General features: G+C 36.2%; 3 protein-coding genes across 3 annotated transcripts; 2 read left to right on the top strand and 1 right to left on the bottom strand.

The window, feature by feature from the left end:
- Positions 1 to 31: 31 nt before the first annotated feature.
- On the top strand, positions 32 to 5,271 carry LOC124630473 (protein dispatched). Its single transcript, XM_047164393.1, has 2 exons — positions 32 to 3,632; positions 4,221 to 5,271. Exon 1 carries the CDS (start codon positions 258 to 260, stop codon positions 3,615 to 3,617), a length of 3,360 nt encoding a protein of 1,119 aa, XP_047020349.1. The 5' UTR covers positions 32 to 257; the 3' UTR covers positions 3,618 to 3,632; positions 4,221 to 5,271.
- Positions 5,272 to 8,050: 2,779 nt separating this feature from the next.
- Positions 8,051 to 14,221, top strand: LOC124630270 (IST1 homolog). The gene is made up of 7 exons (XM_047164067.1): positions 8,051 to 8,407; positions 9,171 to 9,333; positions 10,021 to 10,240; positions 10,811 to 10,947; positions 11,657 to 11,794; positions 12,261 to 12,311; positions 12,632 to 14,221. Exons 1-7 carry the CDS (start codon positions 8,226 to 8,228, stop codon positions 12,866 to 12,868), a joined length of 1,128 nt encoding a protein of 375 aa, XP_047020023.1. The 5' UTR covers positions 8,051 to 8,225; the 3' UTR covers positions 12,869 to 14,221.
- LOC124630269 (phospholipase A-2-activating protein) lies at positions 14,083 to 23,974 on the bottom strand. The gene is made up of 16 exons (XM_047164066.1): positions 23,751 to 23,974; positions 23,450 to 23,683; positions 22,988 to 23,178; positions 22,499 to 22,640; positions 21,526 to 21,683; positions 21,008 to 21,149; positions 20,188 to 20,368; positions 19,614 to 19,723; positions 19,300 to 19,389; positions 18,664 to 18,837; positions 18,077 to 18,200; positions 17,036 to 17,096; positions 16,658 to 16,783; positions 16,089 to 16,234; positions 15,395 to 15,519; positions 14,083 to 14,922 (listed from the first exon to the last, which is right to left on the bottom strand). Exons 1-16 carry the CDS (start codon positions 23,885 to 23,887, stop codon positions 14,745 to 14,747), a joined length of 2,319 nt encoding a protein of 772 aa, XP_047020022.1. The 5' UTR covers positions 23,888 to 23,974; the 3' UTR covers positions 14,083 to 14,744.
- Between the last annotated feature and the right edge of the window lie 3,994 nt (positions 23,975 to 27,968).

Raw genomic sequence — 27,968 nt, 5'->3', positions numbered from 1 at the left:
TTATGTCATTCTTTGCCAAATGTTTTTATATTCTGTGGCGTGTGGTACTTTATTTATTGAAATTGTGTACATATTTTGTGTAGGGGTCGACTTTAATCCTTCCAAAATTTTTCTAATGTGTTGTGTAGTTATTTTGCAAAATGTAATCCCTTTTTAGTGCATTTAATTTAGCTTAACTAAGTTGGGTATGTGTTATGCTGTTGTGGGAAGATGGTTCAGTGAAATAACTATGAGGTCTGTTAAGTCATTACATAAAGATGTTGTCAGCTTACGCCAGGTTTATCGTCCGCCACTCTTACCTTGCCCTTTTCACTGTAACTGGGATCTCAACTATCCTTACAGTTATCCCACTAGTATGTCATGAGCTACCATCATTCTCTGATCCTATAGTGGGCTTTGAAACGCGCGGAACAACCCTCGCGCATCGTTTCATTGCATGGGAAAACCTCATCGATGAAACAAGACCGTCTCGAAGGCTCGCAGTGAATCCTAAAGAAATCGAGGATCAAATACGTATGAACCAAACATACTACAACAGAACACACCAGGATAAACCTAGATCAGGACGTGGGCGCAACAAAAAGAAAGAGCGAAATAAAAAGAAAAAAGTTCATTACAATGACACCAACTTTGAAAAGAATTATTTGCCAGCAGACCCTAACATATCTAATGGCCATGTCCATTGGGGCTTTGGCACAAACAAGACATTTGAAGATGATAACACAAAGGTTCTTAAAGACCACACTAGAAAGCAGTGGGTTTCTATAAAAGAAATGCAGCGTAAACCTGACAAACCTATAACGCACAACTATGCATCGGGGACCTGTGGGCCGCCCATATCAGATTATGCTCATCTAGTCATAACAAACACTGACAACACATCTTTGCTAACATTTGAAAATGTGCAAAGAATGTGTAAATTACAATCAATGCTTGTACAAATCGGTGAAGATGAATATTATAAAATGTGCCAAAGGGATCTACATTCCGAAGAGCTCTGCTGTCCAGTGTGGAGTGTACCAAATTACATAGCTTTAATCTCCGGGAAGACTTCCTGTGAAAATTTAAATAAAGAAGATGTAAGCAGCACTGTTACTATTTTGAAGAAATGTGCAGGTTACTTTCATAATTTTTCATTAATGGCCTCTTGTGATTTAGATAGGTGTAAAGTCCCCAAGTATTGTTCCCAGTATGATGCCATATATAATTTATTATTTTATTTAATAGACTCGCAAGCATTTTCTCCTTCTGATCTCTCACAGACATTTGTAAAGAATGTAATGGTCTTTTTGCCATTACCTAGCAGTAGCACAGTATTACCATATTATGAATTATTACAAAATTCCAATTTATCATATGAAACACTTGTTATACCCGCTATGGATTTTGGACTGAAGAATGCACTTTTTGACTTATGGGTAATACAAGATACGTGGCTAATAGGGTTAGGTGGTATTTTTGTATTTATCTGCGTGTGGGTCTATACAAAATCCATTATTCTCACTTTGCTGTTGTTCATTGGTATAACATATTCAGTTGGTATAGCATACTTCTTGTATATCTATGTGTTCAATTTGGAATTTTTTCCCTTTATGAATTTATTAGTAATAGTTGTTGTGATAGGTATTGGAGCAGATGATGCATTTCTTTATGTCAAAGTGTGGAAAATGGTGAGCAAACAACTCATCCGTGACAATGTTGTTTGTCAGGATAATGGTCTGAGTGACATAAAGAATGTGTCCAGTGCAGGCGAGACTATACTAATGCAAATACTTGTGGAGACCATGAAGCACTCCATAACCACTATGAGTGTTACAACTGCGACTACTGCAGTAGCATTTCTTGCCTCCTGGGTGAGCTATATTCCTGCTATAAACTGCTTTAGTGTCTTTGCTGGTACAGCAGTTCTAGTCAACTTTATTCTGATGATAAGTTTATTACCTGCATCAGTATTTATTGTAGATGTTAAATTGTGTACAAATCGAAGAAAGTTTTTAGAAGTATTTCATAAAAGTATTAATGGCTTTTGCGAAGATATCAAAGCGATGTTGAATAGATTTATTATAACATGTATCACAAGATTGTACATAATGTTTGTTATAGTGTTGGGTGCTATAGGGATGTGCAGTGTTGTCATAGTTTTCTACTTTCCTGGCCTTCAATTGCCAGATACAAAACAGTTTCAACTTTTTCAAACCTCCCATCCTTTTGAACAATATGACATGATCTACAGTAGTAAGTTCCTATTTGAAAGATTTGGTAAGGATATAGGTACCGGTAGTAAAATGCCTCTTAGGTGGGTATGGGGGGTAAAAGCTATAGATAATGGTAACCACATGAATCCAGCTTCAAAAGGTCACCTGGAGTTTGAAGAAAAATTTTCCATTTCCGATCCTGACTCACAATTGTGGTTATCAGGATTTTGTAGTAGAATTAAAGCACAACCATTTTTTCAACAAACCTTAGGACCCTTGCTTCCAAACTGTTTCATTGAAAGTTTTAAAATGTACATGAGTAGAAAGTGTATTGATCATATCGCCAAAATAAATAAGACCCCATGCTGTGAAACATCAAAATTTCCGTATAAAAAAGAAGTATTCGATTTCTGTATTATAAAAGCCATAGAGTCCCTATATCAAACCCCTCGCGAAATATTTATGCCTGGTGTCGCGGGACCTAAATTTCTTAGAAGTGCTAGTCCCCCAACAGTCTCTGCAATGGTAGTAGAATTTGAGAGTGTTGTGCCCTATTCTTTGTCATATTCGGAAATGGATAATTTTTACCAACAAGTAGAAAATTGGACTCAGCATGAATTGAAAGCTGCACCATCAGGAATGCAGTGCGGGTGGTTTCTGTCAGATTTCCAATTTTATGACCTTCAAAAAACATTAGCTAGTGGAACTGTGATAGCTTTAATCCTGTCGGCTACTTTAGGGTTCATAGTTCTGGTGCCGGCGACTTTAAGCCTCATCATTAGTGCATCTGCTTTAGCAGCCATGATTTTTTCAGCAACTGTAACTATAGCTATCTTAGTATTAAATGGTTGGAAGCTCAATATTTTAGAAAGTGTAGCAATATCTACGTCAGCAGGATTAGCTGTGGATTTCAACCTCCACTACGCACTTACGTTTGCTAATGCTAACGGTCCAAAGTCGGCTAGAGTCAAATGTGCGTTGACATCATCTTCGGGCCCAACAGCCGCTGCCGCATTGACAACTGGCTTTGCTGGTATATTTTTATTGCGCTCGAATCTCTTACCTTATTCTCAAATAGGTTCGTTTTTGGCTCTGATAATGGTTGTCAGTTGGACTTACGCAACATTTTTCTTATGCTCCTTATTCCATTTAGTTGGGCCTAATTCTTTAAAAGATACCCCTACGGAAGAAAGGAAGTCAGTATCCCGTGTTAGCTCTGTTTGTTCAGGGGTCCCCAATTTAGAAAGCCACGAACTAGAACACCTCGCTGATAGCAATCGAACGAATCTCACTCTCTCTCGCAGTCCTTCTAATGCTAGTGCTACCACCGTCGTTTTACATGATGACTTCGAGAATTGTCACAGTAAAATTGTTAAGAAGTCTAGTGATACGAGTAATAATAAATTTTCCGAAAATGACTGAATGTTAGAACTAATATACAGGGTTACTGGTAAGTAGACCGCATCCTTTCAGGAGGTGATAGTATAGGTCAATACGGACAAATTTGACCCTGGGATACACTGGGCAAAAGTTAACCCGTTTCAAGATAATCGAATTTTAAGATCTTTTCTTTACAAGTCGTCTAGGTACACGTATACATTTTTATTACTAGTTAAAAGTCTCGTTTTTGCGGATTTTTGTGTGTTTTGTGGCTTTTTGGATAGCCATATAAATGTAGATGTTTTTTAAGTATTCTGCACAAAAAAATGAAAAGTAATATTTTTGAGAAAATATCTACTAAAAAAGTAATTTCTGTTCGCTATAATTTCCTCTGAGATTTGTACAGTTTTATGGTTTGTTATTATGAAATGATTCATCTTCTATCCAAAAACAAACAAAAATCCACAAAAATGAGACTTTTAACTAATAATGAAAAGTTATACGTGTACCTAGACGACTGATCTTGAAATTCGATTATCTTGAAACGGGTTAACTTTTGCCCAGTGTATCCCAGGGTCAAATTTGTCCGTATTGACCTATACTATCACCTCCTGAAAGGATGCGGTCTACTTACCAGTAACCCTGTAGACTTATAATTAAGGCAAGTTTGGAAGTATTTTTTTACGAAGTCAGTATTTTTTTTACAATTTTATTTACAACGCTATTTCCATTTATTTACTGTAGTAGTTTTGTCTTTGTAAATACTCGTCACTTTTATCTTGTAAAAATCAATTTGTAGGAATGATCGATGTGACAATAATTATCACATAAATATTCACATGGGACAATATAAGATCTTAACGAGCTTAGCTTGCATGTTGAGTTACTTTACATAGATGTTGTTTTTCTACTTTCACGGGAGTAAATAATATGTATTATATTACGATATCATGATCTGATTTAGATAAGTACTTAATGTTAGATTTAATTATTCTATACCTGTATAAGTATTTAAATGTTACTTTGCACTGTTATTTCATTGATGTATTCGTGTTATAAGCATATTATACCTAAGTATTAATGTCAATTCACATTCACAATGAAATTGTTATGTATTAAAAATAAATTAATGCATGTATTTTAACGCCTACACGGCTTACAAACAGTATTTCGAAAAATCTAATTCATTGTACTTAGTACTGTGAGCAAATTCACTCGACAAATGGATTAGAATTTGTTACGAAGAGAATGTCTAATTTTATCATATTGGCGGTTTAAAAGTAGAAGGATAGGATTATATTATCTATTTATTTCTAAATAGCTTTTACTAGCGGTCCCATTGGCGTCCCGTGGGAACCACTTCGGGTATTGGGATGAAATGAAGCCTATAGCCTTCCTCGATAAATACTGTATCTCAATGAAAGAACACTTACTGAGATTGGCATGTTCAAGAGTTCAAGCAAACACACTTTTCAGCTTTCTCATATCATAGTAGGTATGGATTGATGCCCGCAAACCGTTGTTGAATATGGTCGTGTTTCATTCCACATACATTTCTTTTTCTACAATAACGAATGGGGATCTGGCAGATTCCCCGAATGCAGCCAATTGAGTGTGCCAAAAAATTTATATGTGAGCTGAAAATGGGTAGCAACGTCTCAGGTCAGCTTATTCTTATGTCCGCGTGTTCCTAATTTGCCCAATTTTACTAACGATTCGATGTAGTCACTATCTTTAGGTGCCTACTACCTAATTATCACTTTGTACCTACTTACCTGTCGTAAGTGTGAAATATTGTACTATCCTATTTCGTGATGTACTTATTTTATATATGGCGTTAATATTCAAAGTCAACTCTATGTACATGAATAGACTAAGTAAGGGTAATGCCTACAAAATTACACAAATTTTGGATAACAAAAGATTGAAATATTTTTGTTATGGAATTGTTACCATTGATCATAGATAATGCCTGTTATGAATATCAAATATACAGTAATTAAAATATAAGTTGGTCTATCTGTCCTAGTTCAAAAATCGTAACTAATTCGGATGGTTAAAATCTAAGTAATAAGATTTTTTACTAATCAAATGTATCGAAAGTTGACTTACTGTATTATTCTAAGTGTAGTATTAGATATTGGACAGCTGCTCACGTAGCTACAAACTTAATATTATGTTTATGATTGTGTAAGAAACGAAATAAAATGTTAATTTTTGTAAAGTATTGTTTTATTGTTTGAAAATGCTTATGTAAAACTCCTCCTCCTATAATAAAACTTCCTAGACCTAAAACAACATGAGCAAGTCATTCATAATAGAGATCACGGCAAAACGGTCATCCACAAGGACTTCTCAAATACATATGAGCGGTCACATGTGTCTAAACACTGTTAAATTAAGACAATGTAAGGCACATGAATTAGAGAAAGGAGTGAATTAAGATATAAACGAACCATAATTACAAATCGCAGTATTCAACTCTCTTTTTCTCACCCTCATAGCCCAAAGGGACGGCAGTTTGAGACGACCGGAAAGAGATCAGGGTCGGGTTACAGACTCAATGCTCTCCGTGCACGGGATGACGGGAGTATTAACGAAACCAACAGAGTTCACGCAGCCCCGGATCTTCAATTTTTTTTAGGCGGGGCAAAAACTGAAAAATGCCGCCCCGCCTACCTACTTATGTTTATTTTCACCTTTAAGGTAGGTTATCATCCATATAATTTCAGCTATCAATGTGTAGACAGACGAGGACGTCTCTAGCTCATGTAGGGCCTGGGTGCAATCATCACCCAAGCACCATCTCTGTATTGAGAAATTTTGAGTATTACCTACACATAAAAACCGGATAAATTAGCGCGAGCGAAGCGAGCCCACAAATTTTTTAAGTTTGGGACACAAAAGGTTAATAAGTTTTAAAATGCGCTGGAAAGTAACAAGCAGTCGGAAGCACAAACTTTTTTGTTTTTAAGGACTCCATAAATAATTTTTGACTTATAAAACGTAAGACAGCGTGGATTTGACTTATGAAGGTAGTAAGATAATGTATGTATAAAATTGCGCGAGCGAAGCGAGCGCGAAAATTTTTGAGCCTACGACACAAAAGTACCTGATTAAGGACTTTATAAAGCAAGAAGTAGCCGCGAGCGTAGCGAGCGCGAACTTTTTTAAATTATTTGTTTGAAGACTCGCAAATTAAACTGGGAATTATGTACAAATAAAAAGGAACCGTGATAAGAGCGAGTGCCATTTGTGTTAATTGATTCGGTGCGTCAAAAAAATAAACAATCAGGAAGATAGCACACACACTGTCATTTAGCCGCGAGCACAGCGAGCGAGTTTTTTTTTTCACTTAGTTATAGGATGTTAAAAGTGAAAAATAATCAAAATGATCAATCAAACAAAGCGAAGGCGACTTTTTTAGAAACTTTGCTTGTCAGTAGGTATCATTATACAGTGTGGAACTTCCTTATCAAACGGGTGTAATCGCATCGAAATTTCCTGGTGGTGGGTCGTCCCGCGGCGTCCCTGAGACCGAGTTGCCCGGGTTATTCGCACACCCTGCACCATTGGTCTGTGCGATTTTGCCGCCCGGGGCATAGGCTCCGGCTTGCCCTTCCCCCTAGATCCGGGGCTGAGTTCACGCCTCATTAGAGGTACAGCTTGGCAAAAAAGAGTGTGGAGTAAATGAGGTCAGCACTATCGCACCTGTGGCAACCCGGAATACTACGACTCACAAATTTTGATATTTGTTATTTTTGGAGATATTCAATCCTAAGTAGGCGATGTCCCTTGGACACTTCAATGTCCAGTATTAACGATGTTAACAATTTTTATTTGATTTTGATTTTTAGTTCCAACTGTCACCGCGTCAGACTCTTTTTTGCCAAGCTGTAAGGTAGCTATCGTTAAAAAAAAGGAACCTATAATAGTAGTGGTCAAGCGGGAGTGTCCCCGATAGTACTTTCGCTAACGTAGATCATCCTACACCGTGATCAATTTATTATAAGTTTACCTTATTTACAATACAATAAATAAAGTACATACAATATTGTGAAGCAACACACTGTTAACATTAAGTACTCCCCATGTACATCGATTATCTACTGCCCCATATAGGTAGGTACTCCCTCCCTTTATGTTCTTTCCCTGTATACTTCATTGTCTACTTCCTTATGTACTGCGCATATATACCCTCTTATGCGCTACCCCTACGAACTCGCTCTCCCTTGTGTATAGACGACAGCACATCAATCTACCTCAATCTGTTATTTCAATTCAATAGATGCATGTGAATGTGTCCAACATAGGAGCTAGCATTCACGATAAATAACTTTCTTAAAGCAATAACAAAACGTTTTACACTTATTTGAAACTTGACGCATTACTTTACTACATAATTTTATTTTGAGCATGACTATATCACTGTCTCCTTCGTCCTGGGGTACATTACCTATCCTGCTGTCAAAAGAAAAATAGAATAGAACAGATTGACTCATTTGTCATTTGTAGTGGTGCTGGAACGATTGTAATCAGATCAGTGAGCTGAGATGATTCATGCAAACAATAAATAGTAAATTCTCGCGTTACTCATTCGTAATCCTGTCCGTTGTATAAATTATTGCAATTGTAAATTAAGTTTCCAAGATGTTTTCCACAAATCCGAACTACACTAAGCTCAAAACTCACTTGCGGCTAGCTATAAACAGACTTAAGTTGTTGGAGAAGAAGAAAACTGAATTGGCACAAAAAGCTAGGAAGGAAATAGCTGAATACATCGCTGCTGGTAAAAGTGAGAGGGCTAAGATCCGTGTGGAACACATCATCAGGTAAGCTCATAAGATTTCTTGTAGAAATGTTGTAAATCCTTGCAAACAAACCTGGCCTTGGGGAAGAACTGATTACTTTTATAGCATTGCGTCATGGCATAATAGGCTGGGTCTATTTGAATTGAGTTGTAAATTACATCCTTCGATATGTAGTCAAGTTCTAAAACCCCCACAAATGTCTGAAATATTAGTTTGTCTTTGTTCACAAAGTCAACATTACATACCTACACCTTATCACAAACTTAAGGTACTTGAATGAAAGTATTTCAGATTGAAAACTTTCCAAGTCATACATCACAAGTCATATTGTCATATTCTCATCAACCATATTGTCTTTTTATCCAATTTATTTATTTAAAAAAATACATTCAAGCAAATTATTGCCTTTGTTTTATTATTTTGAAAGTTATTCTTGTTTTAACATGTCTACTAATATTATAAAGCTGAAGAGTTTGTTTGAACGCGCTAATCTCAGGAACTACTGGTCCAATTTGAAAATTTCTTTCAGTGTTAGATAGCCCATTTATGGAGGAAGGCTATAGGCTATTTTTTATCCCGGTACGGGAAGTAGTTCCCACGGGATGTGGGTGAAACCGCTGGCAGAAGCTATATATTTTAGTGTATGGGATAATAGGTACTACAGGATCTTGCTATTGACTAATAAGCCTTTAAATACTTTCCCTTATATAGGAGGACTTACGTTAGGTTCTATTGTATAATATTTTATTCTGAAAATGAAAGACAATAATAAAATATGTTTCAGAGAGGATTACATGGTGGAAGCTATGGAGATAGTAGAAATGTACTGCGACTTAGTGTTGGCAAGGTTTGGTCTTGTCACGCAGATGAAGGAGCTGGATGAGGGCCTTGCGGAAGCCATCTCTAGCCTTATATGGGTGGCGCCTAGGATGCATACAGATGTAGGGGTGAGTGGTATATCAAGACTTATATTTTTCTAAGTTTTGCCTTGTGGTTTCCTTAAAGGCAGATGTCAGAGATCAGTCTTAGACTGTTCTATGTACTTATAAAATAATGATGGTCTAATTTCATCCTAATTTTACTAAGAAATTATGACAGTCACTTTTCTTTAATACAATGTGTACTCCAGTACATCATTAGAACACAAAGTAATTACATATTTTGAATAACAATTCTTACAACACAATTTGGTATGTTTAAATTGTAAACAAATAGGTAATAATACCCATGACACTGATAGCATAATCATTAATCTAATGCTTTGCAAGCATTACTTTCTTAAGATATTTTGAGTCTATTCCCCATATTTTTAACGACTTTCTAAAACAAAGGAGACCCACAATATTTGTCAGTACATTTTCGTAAATTCATCATTCTCCGAGCCTTTTTCTCAACTATGTTGGGGTCGGCTTCCAGTCTAACCGGATGTAGCTGAGTATCAGTGCTTTACAAGGTGCGACTGCCCTATCTGACCCCCTCAACCCAGTTACCCGGGCAACCCAAGACCCCTAGGTTAGACTGGTGTCAGACTTACTGGCTTCTGACTACTTGTAAGAATTGCCAAGGATGTTCAATGATAGCTGGGACATTTTTTTTAATTACACAGAAGTAACTAATGAAACCATAATTTTCAGGAACTGAAGATCATATCAGATCTCCTAACAGCTAAATATGGAAAGATTTATGCTGATGCTTGCAGAAATGAGAATGTGAACACACTTAGTGAAAAGCTGAAACATAAGATGTCAGTTCAGAGTCCACCTAAGATACTCGTTGAGAAGTATCTTATAGAAATAGCCAAGAACTATAATGTGGAGTATACTCCTGATGAGCAGGTTATGAGGGAAGAAGAAGGTACGTCAAAGAAAGCCTCTGTCTAGCCTTGAATAATCCCTCCTCAAACCTATAACACCACAATGAGGCCTATAACACTACAAACCCTTCAACAATACCTTCCCAATCCAAAATTAATCAGGAGAAAGGCGCAGACATACCATTAGTGTTATCCTTTCTTCTCAGTGTAAATATAATAAAAATAAAAATATTTGGTCAAACTTGGCAAACAGATACACAGCCTAACATTTTTAGTTAATGCGATGTGCTTTTGCTTTCAAAAACTTGAATTGGCCACAAGAGAGCCAGGTGTAATCTATACTAATATTATAAAGCTAAAGAGTTTGTTTGCTTGAACGCGCTAATCTCAGGAACTACTGGTCCGATTTGAAAATTTCTTTCAGTGTTAGATAGCCCATTTATCGAGGAAGGCTATAGGCTACTTTTTATCCCGGTGCGGGAAGTAGTTCCCACGGGATGCGGGTGAAACCGCTGGCAGAAGCTAGTATACAATAAAATTCCACATACATACTTATCAAATATCAAGTATTAGTACTTCCGTGTTGTAACATTTAATAAAATTAATTACAGGTCGCGACGCGATGTTAATAGACATAAATGGGCCGCCGATGCCCCCCGGCTTCATTGGGTACCCGCAGCAGCCGCCCATGAGTATGCCCAACCTGCCCGGGCCCCCACCAAGTGTGACGCCATTTGCTTATCCTTCTGTAAGTAAAACTCTTGTAAATGTTTCTTATATGTCATCATCTGCTCCAGCTTCGCCCAACTATATTGGAGTCAGGGTTCTTATTTTTGTAATATTTCATATATGGGCACGTTAATACACCATTTAACTGTAACGATAACAAGCCGTCAGATCACTGATATAACCAATGGAAGCCAATTTAATCGCCTGGTTATTGACATAGATAAATGGTGCAACCTATCCTAGAATTATTTCATGTGATTCATCATGCATTTCTTACTTTCCAAGCTAAGGCCTTGTTATTGTAAATATCTGTTCATTATTTTAATAATCTGAGCCTGGAAATAATAAGTTGTTTAACAAAAACACAACTCGATTCTGCTTTTGTTTCGTTTATCATTGTTTTGTCTCCACTTTTTCCATCATTAATGCTTACTTACGCCATTGACGCTATAGTTGGCGCCAGAATAAAGCGAACACTTGAAAAATAAGAATTCTTATTTAAATAAAAGTTTTTTAAAGTTCCAAATTTAGCAACAACAAAACGTCGGATTTTCTTAAAACAACTGCTGAGAAACTCATTTTTGGGAATTCTATAACAATAGTAAACAGTTGTTTAAAAAAAACTAACATATATTATAATCGGTGAACTTGTCCTCGGGTTATTTTGCTAGATTCTAGCGTCAATCTCGATTACTAATATTGTGATTAATTCCCTCACCTCCCTCTAGCAACCGTCGGGCGGTAAAGTGGGCGGGTTTATAGCGAGTCCGCCGCCGCCGCAGGGTTACGGCGGACCCAGCCAGCCCATGGGCTACCATCTGCCGCCAGGAGTCGACTCCAAGTCACTCAGCAATAGCTTCTTGCAGGTAAAAATAGCAGTAGGAAATTCATAATAATTGTGTGTATATGTAATAGAGATGACAAAAAATTGTAATGATGGTCTCAATTTCACCTTATCCAAACTTTATTTTGACTTTTATTACCCACGATTTAATGGATAAACTGATATTTTGTGTCTACCCTTTGTCCAGCAGTGGTATAATTTATGTTAATAAGGCCAATCACTAAAACTGTACAGAAGACAGCACCTCAATCTACCTCAACCCGACATTTTTTTTTATTATGCATTTTCAACATTATCACAATAGTGGAAGGTTCATCTTCGATTAGAAAAAAAAATGACAAATTCGGGTAGGTTGATCTGTTGGAGTTTGTACCTACATTAAAATAGTTGCCTGCATTATTACTTTTCTTATCTTTTAACATGTAGGCTAATAAATCCAATGCATGTTTGAGTATTTGTTGCTTGAAACCACTTACTACTTTTTTCAGGATGAAATGAGCAATCTGCCACCTGCTTATGACAGCATCCAACATGATTTGGTACTTATTTTATTTTTTATTATTTTTTGAGCTTTCATTAATTACTGCACGATCTTCAATACACACGCTGTAGATGTCATCTTTTTACTGTAATTCACTTCAATTCTAGATAATACTGCATTATGACGAATTCTTATTGAAGGTTATTAGTAGTTGAGCACAAATGTTCAATATATATATATTTAAGTTTGTTACTATCGATATACACACACAACTAGTGATGTCATCCAATTTGATGTCCACTGTCTCATTTGCACATTTTACTTCTGCATCGAGTCTCCTCTGTGACCTTAATAATATTATTATATTTTACCTTCCAGCCTCACGTACCGCCGCCTCAGGTGCCGACGCCGCAGCCTCGCTCCCGCGTGCCGCCGAACCACTTCCCGGAGCTGCCCGAGCTGCCCTCCGTGCCCTCCGACCTGATCCTACCGTCAGTGCCACACAGCAACGACTCTAACACTTCCAACAATCAACCTAACGCGCCTAACGCACCCGATGAGATTGACTTCGATGACCTCAACCGCAGGTTCGAAGAGTTGAAGAAGAAGAAGTAAGCTGGTTTGGTACATGGAGAATAAAGTGACTAGCGGAGATGTCATAACGCAAATTCTTCTAAGAAAGTAGCGCGCCCAAATGCGGGTGTTTGGGGGACGAGAAACTTTTCTAGCTCCGCTTCTTTGAAACCCGCACATTTTTTAAACAAAATCACCAATTAATCAATCAATCAATCATCCAATCTTTGACAGATGTGTCAAGGAATCCGAAGGCTTCGTTAGTTTATTAGTAAGTCCCTACAGTCACGTACGTTACTTGACCTACATGCCTTGTGGAATCTCCGCTCATCTATACTTTCTCCGTGATTTAGTACAACACGCATATGAACGGGATTGGGTCGGGTGAGATCTGATCATATTGATCTTATTGACGTTTGTCGAATAACGCCTTATTAGAAATGAATTGGATTTAATGTTTAAGGTAGGAAAAGGACCCGTGATATGCGGCCAGTTTTGCAAATATTAGCTTATGCTCAGTTTTTGTAATGAGTATTAATCACAATTTACGATTCAGCCATTGATCGACACTTCAATTAAGTGCGATTTTTAAGTCATTATAATATTTCAATCCATTGAGTTACTTATGAATGTCATACATCGCTTATGAAGTTTATAAACATGTGTATTGAATTGGCTTTACGTATTGAATGTTCAAAACAATAAAATTATGCGATTCATGTTGACTCACTCGGCTGTTCCATAATGACACTTCATTATGTGATATATTAAAATCAATCAAGAGTCATATGCTTTCTCATGAAACACGATTTTTATAATGAAATAATCATTTAGTTTGATCTTCTTTTATATTAAGTTAAGACTGGTCGTCGAAACGATGACGATTTCTGTATGTAAAACCAAATCTGTATCTATTTTTTTATTTTACTTTTTTATGTCGGCGTTCTGCTGGCACTGTATAGTTGTGATTGAATGTGTTAATAATAAATATTTAACTTTTATACTGTTGTTCTTAACTAACATAATAACTAGGAATGTGAAGGTATAATGTTTATAAGAATGGGATTTTCATTATAGCAAACTGGCTAGTAATTTCGACCGTAACCGTTTAGGTTGTCAATATTAGGAAAATGTTATTGCTAATCCCATTTTCATAGATTCATTGTACACTATGTTTAGTTTTCAACTAAAATTGTAAAATATCTAGTTGATTGTAGACATTTGTAAAGTATAAGTTACGAAATAAAAGAGTTTTATTTTAATATTTTATACAATTTATTATTGCTGCAAATGTCTGATATAAAACCATGCTTCCATTGATGACGGGTAGCAAGCGAATGTATAGTGTTGTCATTACTTGTACACTATGGAATACATTATACATATTATCATCTATTCAAGTGTTTTATTCAACCCTGAATATTTATTCAAAAATAGACTTAAAATGGGCAAAGAGTCAACATTTCATAATAACCATATTTAATCATCTTCGTACAAACAATCAAGGCGCTCACTACCTTATTCGTAAATTACATTTTGTATACAGAATGAAGTTGTCTATCATTTCCTAACATGGGGAATAAATAATTATCTTCTATCGGAAACACTGACGCCATGTCAAGTGTTTCGGGACATAACCAGGAATAAGATAGCAAGATATTTTATTTTTATTCTAAATTTGAATATGCTCACGCAAAGCAAATCGTCAATTATTGCTTATTTGTGACAGTTTTCAACTTTAAATAGAATTAAGTATTCAAATCGCTGCTTCAGCCAACGAATAAATATAAAAGACGCGAACACAGAGCGAAGATCAGCTAGTCAAATCCATTGCGTGGTCGTCAATATGGACATACAAAAATGAACTTTTAAATCTAATATAAATAACAGCCTTATGTAGTAGTTGAGAGAGTTTTGTTCATAAAAGACTGATGATTTGCTGCGAAAGTGTTGCTATTTTCGCATAGTTGGGGTCCGTGATGTGGGCACTGTCTTTTTTCAGTCGGTTGTGTACTTGAGTGCAGGAAACTATTCTAGTCTGTATTTGTAGCTTGTTGGGAGATTCAGCCAGGAGTGTGCCGAGTGCTACAAGGCCTCTGTGAACAAAATCATTATTGGATTAATTTCTTTCTGACTTTTTGACGGATTGATAGTTATTTGTTTTTTATCTTTAACATAAACTATGAGATGTCAAATTGTAGATATTCATAGTCATGGTTTAAAAAAAAATATCGGGTGTTTCGTACCTAATCACATTAAATCAAACACGTTAAAGTACTCGTTAATATATCTCAATTTAGAATTAATTAGGTTATCCTTTTACAATTCGCCATAGATTATCATAAAGTAGTGTAGTATATGTGTTAGAATTTAATGTGATTAGATACGCAACACCCGATATAATAGTTAAGTTGCTAAAACCATCTTGTTAGACCGCGTCCACACACTTTTATCACAGGATAATCCCATGTCAGTATTCGTTCCAGAAACTTCTATTATTACACCACGTTTCGTCTTTGTTTAAGCTACGTATTGTCATACGTAACTATGCGTATTTGTGTTTGTTACCTGAAGTAAGCCTCGTTGTCGGTGCAGCGGGCGAGCAGCGTGACGAGGCAGTCGGCGAGCTCCGCGCTGTCCGCCTGCTGCGCCAGCGCCACGCACAGGTTCAGCAGCAGAGACGTCGCTGCGATCTGGTATACATATAATAAATTGTAGGAACATCAAATAATAAAGGCGATCGACCAATTTCGGCCAAGACAAAGTCAAAGTATTTTTTTTTATTATTTCAATTATATCTTATTACCTACAGGTTCTTATGAAAAGCTAGTTACACTATCTGAATTTGGTCTCATGGAGAAGAATCGGTAAGAAACTCCATAGACGCTTAATATCGGCTGGCATGGCGGCAGTTCTCACTAAGGAGATCAGACAACTGCGCCGGGCATATTATAATGCACGAGCATTCGCGCAGACATAGGTGCACTCTTAATAAAAATATAATAATATTTGACATACATTATGACATAACAATTTTTTTAAAGATTGCAAAAATTATCAAATGACTTCTCCCACTGTAGGTTAGCAGCGGTGAGGGGGTGTCAGACTTTTACTGACTAAAAATCCGTCGTGTTCCGTCGTAGGCCTTTTATGTACCAGGGCCGCGGTAACTCTTTCGAACAATCCCGCAGCCCCGAGCCTGGCCCCTCTGGGACATATAATTTTCAAACGGAATTTTCACCTTTCTACGCACAATGTTTACCTGAGCGTTATTATTGAGATGCGTAAGACATATGAGCGAGTGTAGCAGACTCTCTCTAGCGGCCAGCACTAACATCTCGCCGGGCAGGTCGCTGAACGCGTTCACTAGCACACGCATCGCTAGCATCTGATTCGCTGGGAGATTGTCTGAAAATATATGAACAAAATTTTGAAGTGTTCTTTTTGTGGGTAGATAGAAATTCGAGTCTTCACAATTTTTTACCATTATACAACTATTTATTGATTGATTACATAGGATTTTTGGTGCGTATATAATTTTTGCATGTAATTAATAAATACTTTAGATATCGCGTTTTTATCTCTTTGGATTGTTATATCTTCAAATCCCAACATGTTATAGCAATTCTGTGTTCTAGAGTCAGTGCCAAATAATATACTTACAAAAAATAATGCGATTCACCTATGCACCAAAAAAAACCTATTTTCATCGTTCTGCCAAATATACAATGTTTTAGAAAATGTAAATTATTATCTCTACAATTCCCAACCAATATTAACTCCAGTCACATCAAGTCACATGACAAACAAATAAACAATATCAATACATACCAGGTGCTAACAGCGACAGTAAATATTTAATGAAGGTGGGTCCATGCGTCGTGTCGAATATCTGTCCGTTTATCTCTTTGTTCCTAACTGCTAGCCTCGTCACGTCTAGTACTGGGAATAGTATCTCTGAAAATAGAAAAAAAGAATTTAGTGAAAATATTCCTACCTACTTATAAACGCGAAAGTTGTACGTATGGGAGTTTGTTCCTCTTTCACTGAAAAAACTAATGATTGGATTCTGACGAAACTTGGCAGTGATATAGCTTATACATTAGAATAATATACAGGCTATTATTATGTCGCTACGGGAATTTTTTCCCTTCCTAAACGCTGATGAAAGCTGGTTGAAAAATATTTTTTAACAATAGTGTTACAAACCTTTCGGCCATCCCAACATAGTCTTCAACATTGATATGGTTTCATTATTGTAAGTACTATTCTGTAACAAGAAATAAATACTGAATTAATGGAAAATAATAAAATGAATCAATGTTTGGGTATAGATATAGGAGACTCGTGATATTTATATTATTTATAACTCAAGAATGGCTGGAGCAATTTAGCTGAAAATTAGGAAGGTAGCTCAGAACCATAAATATGAGACTTTGTAGGCACATTCGGGAACAGGGAGCAGTTTTCTCTAGACGAAATCACGGGCCAAAACTAGTTAATTATACTTTTTTATAACATCTTTACAATGACATCTAGGAAAAAGATCAATCATAAATTACAAAGTTTATTTTGAAATGACGCATAGAAGTGCCGTTTTCACACAATGTAACACACAGACAATAATTTACAGTCGAGATAACGAATACAATGTTATCTCCACAAGTACATAAACTGTTATCTAATGGTGAACGGCTTGTTAATAGCTTGTTGTATATCAGACGATCATTGTTTATTGTAATGTATGTTACTGCATTATTTTATGACTGTTTATCGCAAGTAAATAAAAGGCGAGGTAGGTTTTCTGTTTCATAAATCATCTATTTATACATCTATTATAATCATTACTTCAATGTAAGATAGCTCATTTATCGAGGAAGGCTTGTAGGCTACTTGTTGATTTTTATTTGGGTGTGTAGAGTTGTACCCACTAAAACCCGTGAAACCGCGGGCAGAAACTAATTTTATTTTAAAGAAAACACTGCGACCCAAGCCAAGAAAAAGTTAAGAAAACTGATACCAATGTACTAGATACTAGATCCAATTTCATTGACCACATAAAAATTAGTTATCTTAAAACAAAATTCTACGCAGTCAAAGTCAAATGCTTTTATTTCAAATAGTCCTTTGCAAGCTCATATTAAACGATACTATCATTAAATATTCAAATTAAACAGTTATTTTAAGAAAAACCGATGTTTATGTTGTCGATAAATATCTGTCAACGATATAATCATCAGTAATACTAACCATTTCCCCCAACTTGACGACGGACTCGAGTTGTTCATCCGTCATGGCGCTGAGGCCGTCGCCCACTTTACTGTTGAACTCCCGCAGCTTGTCGTGTATCGCTTTCAGGTTTGCTTGGTCGAATCTAAGGGTCAAATTCATTTATATTGGTGACTAATACGTAGACTTGGAATCAGTGTTTCGGAGGGCATTTTTATATATCTTTAACAGCTATTACTGGTACTCAGAAGAAGTAGTGAGAAGCAGGCAGGGGAAAGCTCGTAGTTAAGTAACAGCCACATGGGTCAATCATAGATTAACCAATGGTTTCATCTAAACATCTTTAAGCCTTTATGTCTGGCAACTAGTGTTACGAGGGGGTTTATATATTTGCCTAGGTAACTTTGTTGAGAAGATCAAATAGGCATTGGCTCTATGTAATACACTGGTACTCAGCTCCAACCGGTTGGATCAAGTTTATTATATTTTTTCATTATTGTATTTGAAGCACGTTACTGTGTCCTAATAGGGTTCATAAATTGTACTCTACCTCTAAGCTTTGTACAATATTGTAATTATGATGACATAAAAGCTGATAAATAATATACCTAATATAAGCATCATGCGGTATAAGCATCTTCTCGCTGGAGGTGGTAGTGGCCTGTGTAGTGGTGTACGCCCCGGAGCCGGTGAAGGGGTCGGCGAGCGAGGGCGGCGGCAGGCCGGCCGCCGACCCGCCGCCGGGCACGTAGCGAGACTCGCCTGTGAACGGGTCCGCGAAACTGGAATGTAATAACAAATACGTAAATACAGGAAGAAAAAAATTCAAATATGTACAGTAATTTTTCAAATACATTAATTCGTGTCAAAAATCTATACTCATACATTTTTTCATTTTTTTTTTTTGGAATTGTACCTGATGCTACCAAATTGATTTAAAACATTATTTCATTATTGTGAAGCTAACTAGACTTTCAAATATAAAAATAAATTGAGTACTTTTCATGTCATTGTCACAGCTGAAAAATCAAGACACAAACTGAAATGAATAAAGGATTCTCCGAAATTGGATTTCATTTTCTGTGCTGCTTGTGTGTAGTTAGTGTAGTTAGTTTACATTAATCAAAAATAGTATAACATGACACATCATAACAAACAAAAACATTAGTTTTTGCTTTTTAGAGGTATATTTTTTTTTATTAAAGTTTGACACAACCAATAATGACATATATATTTTTACTCACCCATTACTTGATACGGGCTGTGAGTCCAGTTTGGCATTAGTAATGATGAAGTTTGCAACTTGCTCTAAGTATACTTGAGGTAGATTGTTCCTGAAATAATAATAACAAACCATCAATCACAAGTTAAAAATAGATTAAACACATTTTTTATAAAGGAAAGTACATTTTTAGTTTGGGGATAGTGGAATTATTATACGAAATAAGTTGTAGTATTGTAGTATGAAGAAAAAATAAAGCTTTCTTTCTATAACAAGCGCTATGTTAAATCTCTCGCTAGCAAATATAGAATATTATTTATTTAAATAATAACTAACTTGTGTATAAAAGCTTGTGCAGCTACCCATGGGTCTTCAGTCTTGTTGAATGGCAGTTTGATTGGTGGAGCACCATCCTTGATGTCTACGCTGAATACAAAGTCATATTCCTGAAAACAATTTGATAATTATGAGTGTGCAATAAATAAATAAATAAGTATTTATGTATAAGTAATTAATAATATCTTCACTTATATGGGAAATGCGTGAGTGAAAAGTGTCATCTGAGCATCTTTGGCAGTTGTTACGTTAGTCAGAAGCCAGAAAGTTTGACAAGTCTTACTTAAGGATTGTCCCAGCCCAGGTAACTGGATTGATAAGGCAGTTGCTTAACGTAAAATACTGGTACTCAGCTACATTCCTTTAAAACTGAAATTCAACCCTAACATAGTTGGGTAAAGAATAGACCCATGATAATTGGCTACTGCTGAAAATCAGCGCCGAGGTTCAGCCATGCAATAGGCCCATATTGCTTGTTTGTGACGTATATTTTGTCCTTCATTACTGTTTATTGAGTTTATTGAGTAATGAAGTCAGTCCAACCTAATTCATCCAACATAAAGCTCACACCAACCTTCCCCTGATACATAGTCTTCCCCTCGCTAGAGGGCGGCGTCCCCATGACGTCGCCGATCTCCTGCCACGTGCCCTCCGCGCTACTCCACGAGTAGCACTTCACGTTGGTACCACGTCGGACCAGCTTCGTCTGCCCGTCTGTCTTACCAGGCTCGAGGAGTACTTCGGGACCGGGTAATCTGGTAATAGGAGGTTGAAATTAGTCCTTGTAAATCTCAATGGTGGTGGCTACTATATTCTAAACACAAGTACAACCTAATGTAGGTAACCTAGTATAGGTATAGGTTGCGAGATTGTTAGAAAGAGTTACCGCGGCCCTGGTACATAAAATGCCTAAGACGGAACACGACGGTTTTTAGCCAGTACAAGTCTCTCGCTAGCCGCTGCTAACCCACAGCGAGAAGGGTAATTTGATGATTTTTGGCGTCTTTAAAAATAAATGTGCAGGTATAGGTGTAAAATTGTTTTTTGTGCCCGCACAAACTCGCACCGACCCACGCAATATTCCGTAATGAGAAAACGTAAACTATGAAAGATTTAACGTAAGTATGATTACAATTACATTCAATAGAAATAGTTTTGTATTGTATTATTGAAATTCCGTTAGTGTAGTGTTTAGATATGCTTAAAAAACTCATTGATTGATGCATATTTTCTGGCACTAATATTATAATAAACGAAAGTTTAAAAAAAAACTCAGTAACTTTTGGATTATCCTCTTAGACACATAGAATAATTATAGTATACACACAACATTAACGCGAGGCCTTAGAGAATGTTAACAAATTAAAAACACATGAATATAAATTCGAACATACTCAGATAATTTGAATCCTCCGATTTCCTGCTGAGAAGCCGCCTGCATCTTAGCCACATCTTCTTCAAACTGCTTGAGTGTCGCTTCATCTGCGTATCTCGCGGGGTCCTTTGTGAATACACGTACTATGCCATCACTTGATCCTGTTCATATACATTGGAGAATTTAGAAGTTATTTCAAAAGTAAAACTATTTACAACAATAATATTGGCGTCCCAGCAGATTTTCGGCCACGGCGGCAGTTCTCATAAAAGGAGATCGGATTGTTCCGCAGGTCTTAGAGATCAATGGGACGGCAATCTGACATTAAGATGGACGACAACATGCTCTCGATGCATGGATATATCAATCACCAACTTACGATTGATTGAGACCTTAATAAACCGATAAATATTATTTCTTTTCACGATTGCGACAGATACACCTTTCTAGGAAAAAGGTGAAGAGATATTTAAAACAAAAATGACTTAAAAGGGCCAATTTCAGTATTGTTTCAGCAGTGACATAAACAATTCTCACCAGTTACAATATCCCCGTTATCCAGACACGTAATACTCCAAACAGACTGCACTGGCAGGCGTATATCCCGGACGCAGTCGCCGGCCGCCCACAGCCGCACGCTGCCGTCTTCACCGCATGTCGCGAAACCTTGCTGCACTCCTGGGTTCATGCTGATACTGGAAGGGTGGAATGGAGGTTTTAATATAGGAATACGTCAAGAAAGAATATATTAACACAATGCCAGAACATAATATGCTTGTAAGTGTTGGACATCAACACAATGCCAGAGATAAATTACAAGGAATATATTAACACATCATCTGCCAGCCTTTTTCCAGCTACAGTAGAATCAACTATCAAATACTCGGAAATCATTTATTAAAAATCGGTCACAATAAACGCATGGTCACTTTACGTGAAATCTGACTTAAAAAAAAAGTTGAAAACAAACTTTGTAGTGTAATTACCTCATAATAAACTATTGGTCAATATAGTCAGAGTTATAATAAACAGATTCTACTGTGTATGTATTGGATATATGTTTAAGGAAGGAATATGAAAATTGAGAGTCTGGTAGTGTCTTTAAAAACACAGGTCAGCATTAGGTAAGATAGCCAATGCCCAATGTTGGTTGTGACTGGAGAGAGCCTTTATGGATAGCAATTGAAACTATCCATAAAGGCTCTCTAGAGTTAAAAAGGCTAGGATGATGATGAATTGAAACTATCCAATGAAATAATGGATAATACAGGTTTATATCTTGTTTATCAAATGTAACTAAGTTTAGTTTATTCTTTTTACTGGCATTGTTATCTATGTAAAATTCGGGGGAAACCCCAAATTTTAACAACATTTTTATCTCTAAGGTAAGGTCATAAGGTGAACTTGATGTTATGACATGACAATTTATGAATTAATTGTGATTTCATAACAATTATTGCCATTTCATCACAATAAATTAATTACAAGTTTGTGTTTGTGGATTATTTACCTGTAAATATAGTTAGAATGTCCATAGAATGTGTTAAGGCACTGTCCTTTATTAGTCCAGAGCTTGATGGAAGCATCATTGGAACAGCTGAGGAAGGTTTCAGGATTTGCGATGGCCAAACCTCTCACACAATCTGTGTGGCCTGAAAAAAAAACAGAATCATTAGTATATCTATAAAATGCCACAAAGGAAAGAATTCTTAAATAAAACTTTTTTAAATGCAACTATAAGGCCATCTATTGTTTATTGCCATATTTCTTTGAATTGTTGTATATTGTTTTGTCCTTACTGTGTACATTAAGAATGTTTTATTCTTTTCTTGCATTTTTTTTTAAGAATATGTGGTAAAGGGTATGTTGATTTCAATCTTCATAAGTAAAGGCAATTTTTTAAATTTAAATTTTGCATAAAGCAGAAATACAATTATGTAGAAATTTCAATATGTATAATTCATGTATGCTGCTTTTTATAGATGTTACTTAATCTTACCAGTCAACGTAGAAATGACAGTGCCATCCTTTGCCCAGAGTTTAATAGTTTTGTCAGCAGATGCAGTGGCATAGGTTCCATTGAACAGCTCGACAGCCGCCCAGACTGCAGCCTGGTGGCCTTTCAGTGTTAAAGGAGGTATACGGACTGCATTTATGTTCCATACCTTTGCGGTACTGTCCCAGCTAGAACTGTGGGGAGAGGTATTCATTGTAATACAAGTTCTTTGACCTAGCTAATACAAAGGAGATGTAAGATGACAAAGATAAACAATGTCTATTAAAAGTGTAAGTATGGGGTATTCCCCTGTTTGTGAAATGTTGCTTGAATAAATAATGTAGGGAATAGAGTAAGGACATAATTATGTTTCCTAAAAATAACGACTCCTGTGAATGTTTTGTAAAGAATAGCATTCTTTAGGCGATCAATAAAGGTGCCACATGAAAACAAAGGATTACTAACCTCAACAGTATGCCAGAATCGCGTCCAGGCGTGACGCTACACACGGCGTTCTCGTGACCTTCTAGCGTTATCTGGATCGACCCATCCTGCAGGTTATACCCCAGAATTGTGTTGTCATTACTGCCCGATACCACTAGACCATCGGGAAAAGCTTCGCAAGGAGGCAGCCAGCACACACAAGACACGAAATTCCTATGCCCTTTATAAGTTACCACGTTCACAAATTCTTTCACTCTGCAACAAAACGGTTTTGTTAACTTTTTAACAACTTAAAACCTCGTAAAGGAATAGAAATACCAACCCTTCCGGATGCCACAGTTTTGCAGTTCTGTCGCGTGAAGCTGATAATATACAAAATTCTTTTGTCGTAGCCACACATCGCACATCCAGCGAGTGGCCGCACAAGATAGCACTTAGTTTATAATCAGGAACAGCCATTGGAAATCGTATTTAGTTTAAAAACGCTGAGAAAAATGAGAAACAATCGCGGCGAACAAAAGTTGTCATGTCATGTTGACGTACGCTGTCATTCCATTTTTTGCAAACATTGTTTTTATGTGAGCTAAGGAATATTTGCATTATTCCAATTTATGTATTTGCAAAAAAGGGGAAAGAATAACTGCTTATTTCAGAAACTATTTAATACAATACTCTTAAATAAAATGTTAAATCTAAATGAACACCATAATGATTTGTAATACGTTAATGGTGAATAAAAACTCTGACTGGTCGTATTCATTATTTTTCTGAACGAAACTTTATTTGTTATGTTGCAACCGTGTCGGCAACTGAATGAATACTAATTCGCTCACAAGCGCGGGAGTTTTGATAAAAGATAATGATATTTTGATTAGAAATTCATGTAAACTGTGATAATTACAGCCAAAATTAAGAAAAAGCTTAATAACCAGTCAGCTTTTTATATGAAGTAATATATGATGTGGTAATCTACAAACAAGGTATAATTTTATGTAATTTGTCGGCGAAAAGCTGAAGTGTGAAGAAGCTGCTACAAACATGTTTACGTACCATTTAGCTTTGTATTTCTTAGCTGAGTAATAATAATAAAATAGATGTATTTTGGTTTGACAATACAGCAGCTCGGTTTGTCTCGCTACTTTCTCGCTCCGCGGCGCCAGTGTGACCGGACCGGTGGCCGGTGTTGTATAGATTATACATACCTACAGTATTGTACATACGTAGTGTAAAGATGGCGTCGACGGTGTGTGTTTCTAGATGCCGACTGTTAGCTAAATTAGAAATAAATCGTGGTTTGTGTTTATCACCGATATTCAAGGATTTGTCCAATAGCAGGGTAAGTGTATAATGTTTTTCTTTTGTTCATCATGTTTTACATGCAGTGTTTCATATATGATTGTCGTTTTTGAGACCAATATTCGTATGCACGTGCATATCGCTATAGTTATGTAGCTAGCAGCTGTCAAACGTCAAAATAATTGTTTTTATTTTTAATTTGTGGTTATCAGTATTTTTTATTGATTACAAACAGTAGGAATGGTAAACCTTTTGATGGACTTTGTTTCACAATGTACCCAATTTGAGTTTGTTGAAATGAAAATTACCTGTTCTGTCAGATAATAAATTATAATCAGAAACCCCGGTTTTGTTGTAATTTTCCTGTTAGCTTTGCATGTTTATAATTTTAGAATCTAAATTGAAATTAAATGTTTTGAAAAATACCTAGAATTGGATATAAATGTCAAGATTACCTAGGTACCTAGGTGGATAAGGTGACTGTGGATACTTCTAAATGTTAATAAATATTTAGGTAATTGACGACTATTTACTTAGTGGGTAGATACATTTTGTCAAAATAGTTAAACAGATTTGTAAGTTTGACACGTCTTGTTTAAGGAAAATTGAAAAAGAAACGTGCCAAAAACAAAAAATCGCGTAAAATGTTGTTCCTATGACTTTATTTTTGTTTATACGAATTTTCCTTAAAGGTCCTTACTGTTAGTTTTTGAGATGGCACATTACTCCTTTTATCAGGTCTTTCTGTAAGAATTAAACCAGTATTAATAATCTGAGATTTTATTTTTATATGCAAAGTAGGTATATTTTTGGTCCTTTTAAACTGGTCCTGTGCATATCATCGTCATTGTTATTTATGTTTGTGTACTCGAGTTCGCAGATAAGACAACAAAATTCTCATTTACCGCTTGTAAAACGCCCGAACAATGTTGAATTAGGTCTACGATAAGCACCATTAGAGATGTCATTAATTGCACTCAACCGTGGTCTGATTAAAGTGCTCAAACTCGAGAAATGAGTTTCTAATGAGTGTTTACCGAGAATCCTATGAGTGTTTACAGTGGAATGTCCCACGCGTTACTTCTAAAAATAATCCCGAAATATTTAAGCAAAGAATTTATTTTGTCGCCTTCTCAATTTGCGACATCGCACCGCGTCGCGTAGAAAGAAGAATTAACGAGTAACCAACAAACTTATAATTATGATTTATGAATTGCATTTTAATTGGATGGGGCCCTCAGCTTCTCATAATAAAAGTTCCGTTATCTGTCGCGTAGATAAACGACTGAATCACGCTGGGAAACATTAAATTTCTCTTAGAAGTGTCCTAAAATAATGTCATGTTTTGAGATATCTCCCACAGAGAACAAGTTACTTGTTACCTTTAATTGTAAATTAATTGCCTTGTCCAAGTCCCAAAACTGCCTATAACATATTTTTTTTGTATTTTCTTATTTAAAGCTAATAAATAACTTTTGTAGATTCTAAAATTTCGCTATCATAATGCACTAATATCATGATTGATGATGCCATGTTATCGGTTTCCATAAGAGCTTACATGCGATAACTTGCGATTAAACTACCTATCATCTTCTTTAATATGGCAGTCATTGCAATTTAACGTGAGCCAGAAATCTGCACTAGTTGAATACACTCCAGAACAGCGCTAAAAGGCTATCGATTACTTCACAGCTAAGTTTAAACACAGGACTTGACAAGAACAGGAAAAAATATGAATATTACGGCTGCATCTGTGGACACAGAACGATGGTCCTGAATATTTCTAAATCTGTCAATACACAGATTGAAACGAAAGCATGCCAAGGAAAATATTGCAGAATAGTTACTGTACAGAGTAAACTAAGTATACGTCATGCATACAACACATTTGTATTGCTTACACACAACGCTTTTCAGTTACTGAGCAAAGAAGTTCAATCTTTAAATTTTTACGGTATGACATTTGAAATTGAACGTTAGAACATTCCATACATATAAATATCTATTAGTGTAACCGAGTTACGGTCTCAAGATACTTTGCTGATTTACATGGCTTTACCAATGAGGATCTCGCAAATGTATTATTCACGTTTGGTAAATAATTACTTCCCCCGTCGTCGTCCTACATAAAGTTCAACATTATAGTAAAGTTACAGTAAAATCCTGAAGAGCAGACAAGTAGAAAGATCGTGCGTACTTGGCCATACATGTCTTTGCCATACTTGTTCTTTCTGCCTTGCTTACCAACTTATTTGAGAACCGTTTCTCCTTTGGCCTACCATACAATCAATACACGCCTACTCGTTTAGAGGTAGTACGACACCTAATTTTATCTTCGCTTCACTTAGACAGTTATCTACATGTATATGTATAAAGAAGAAATATTAGCCTTCAATTTAATATTTTCTTTTGATAGTAGTGACGAACAATCGCGTGTTAATGGTTTGATTAGCAGGTAAACGACCCGTTCGTCCGCCTGGTTACTGACGCGGACCCACTTGCCAAATTGTAATACTACTTTGCTGAATTACAGTTGTAGTGTCACGAATTCACGGCGAAAACTCTTCGGCGTGTTGTCAACCATTTATTTGTATGCTTAATTAAAAATCGTGCACCCATAGAGCAAGACACCCACACACACAGCTTTTTATGACCTCATAGATATTCTTTAAACTTTCTTCTGAATTATAAGAAGTCATATTTAATTTTGTGTAGAAAAGGCCGAAGAAATATGTAGCTGTATTTGAAGAGAACAAGTATATAATTGTTTTATGGATGCAATATCATGTCGGGTGCATCGCATCACATTTCGAGTCCTTCGGGAGCTACAATTATCTTAGATCTACATGCGTCGAGACCGGTGTGCATATTGTATTCTAATTCTACTCACAGCACGGACATGACGTATTCGCATTCGTCACAGAAATACCTGCCTTACTCATTATTCTTCTAATTTAAAGCATTACTCATCATATCCGTAAGAGAGAGGTTGACCTTTTATCAGTATAAAGTCACAAGGTACAAAGAGTCTTTAATTGCAATAAGTAATTACTATAAATAAATCTAATCTAAAGCGTATTGAAAATATACGGTTGTGTGAACTTAGGTTATTTACACTGCTGTATTATTAATCGAGTCACTGAGTCATTTTCCGTGTTCAATCATTGTTAAGGATGAATTTGTTGATGTAACGATTCATTTAGCTCTGACTAGTTACTTGTTATGTAACCATGGGACCATATAG

The sequence above is a fragment of the Helicoverpa zea genome, chromosome 5 (genome assembly GCF_022581195.2).
Source record: "Helicoverpa zea isolate HzStark_Cry1AcR chromosome 5, ilHelZeax1.1, whole genome shotgun sequence".
NCBI classification, from domain to species: domain Eukaryota; kingdom Metazoa; phylum Arthropoda; class Insecta; order Lepidoptera; family Noctuidae; genus Helicoverpa; species Helicoverpa zea.
This window is presented reverse-complemented; position numbering and strand designations above follow the sequence as displayed.

Coding starts and splice junctions, on each gene's coding strand:
- LOC124630473 (XM_047164393.1), top strand. CDS start 258: ATGTTGTCAGCTTACGCCAGGTTTATCGTCCGCCACTCTTACCTTGCC.
- LOC124630270 (XM_047164067.1), top strand. CDS start 8,226: ATGTTTTCCACAAATCCGAACTACACTAAGCTCAAAACTCACTTGCGG. Junction 11,795..12,260: donor TCAGCAATAGCTTCTTGCAG/GTAAAAATAGCA, acceptor TACTTTTTTCAG/GATGAAATGAGCAATCTGCC. Junction 12,312..12,631: donor ACAGCATCCAACATGATTTG/GTACTTATTTTA, acceptor TTTACCTTCCAG/CCTCACGTACCGCCGCCTCA.
- LOC124630269 (XM_047164066.1), bottom strand. CDS start 23,887: ATGGCTGTTCCTGATTATAAACTAAGTGCTATCTTGTGCGGCCACTCG. Junction 23,684..23,750: donor AAACTGTGGCATCCGGAAGG/GTTGGTATTTCT, acceptor GTTTTGTTGCAG/AGTGAAAGAATTTGTGAACG. Junction 22,641..22,987: donor TGTCATTTCTACGTTGACTG/GTAAGATTAAGT, acceptor TTTTTTTTTCAG/GCCACACAGATTGTGTGAGA.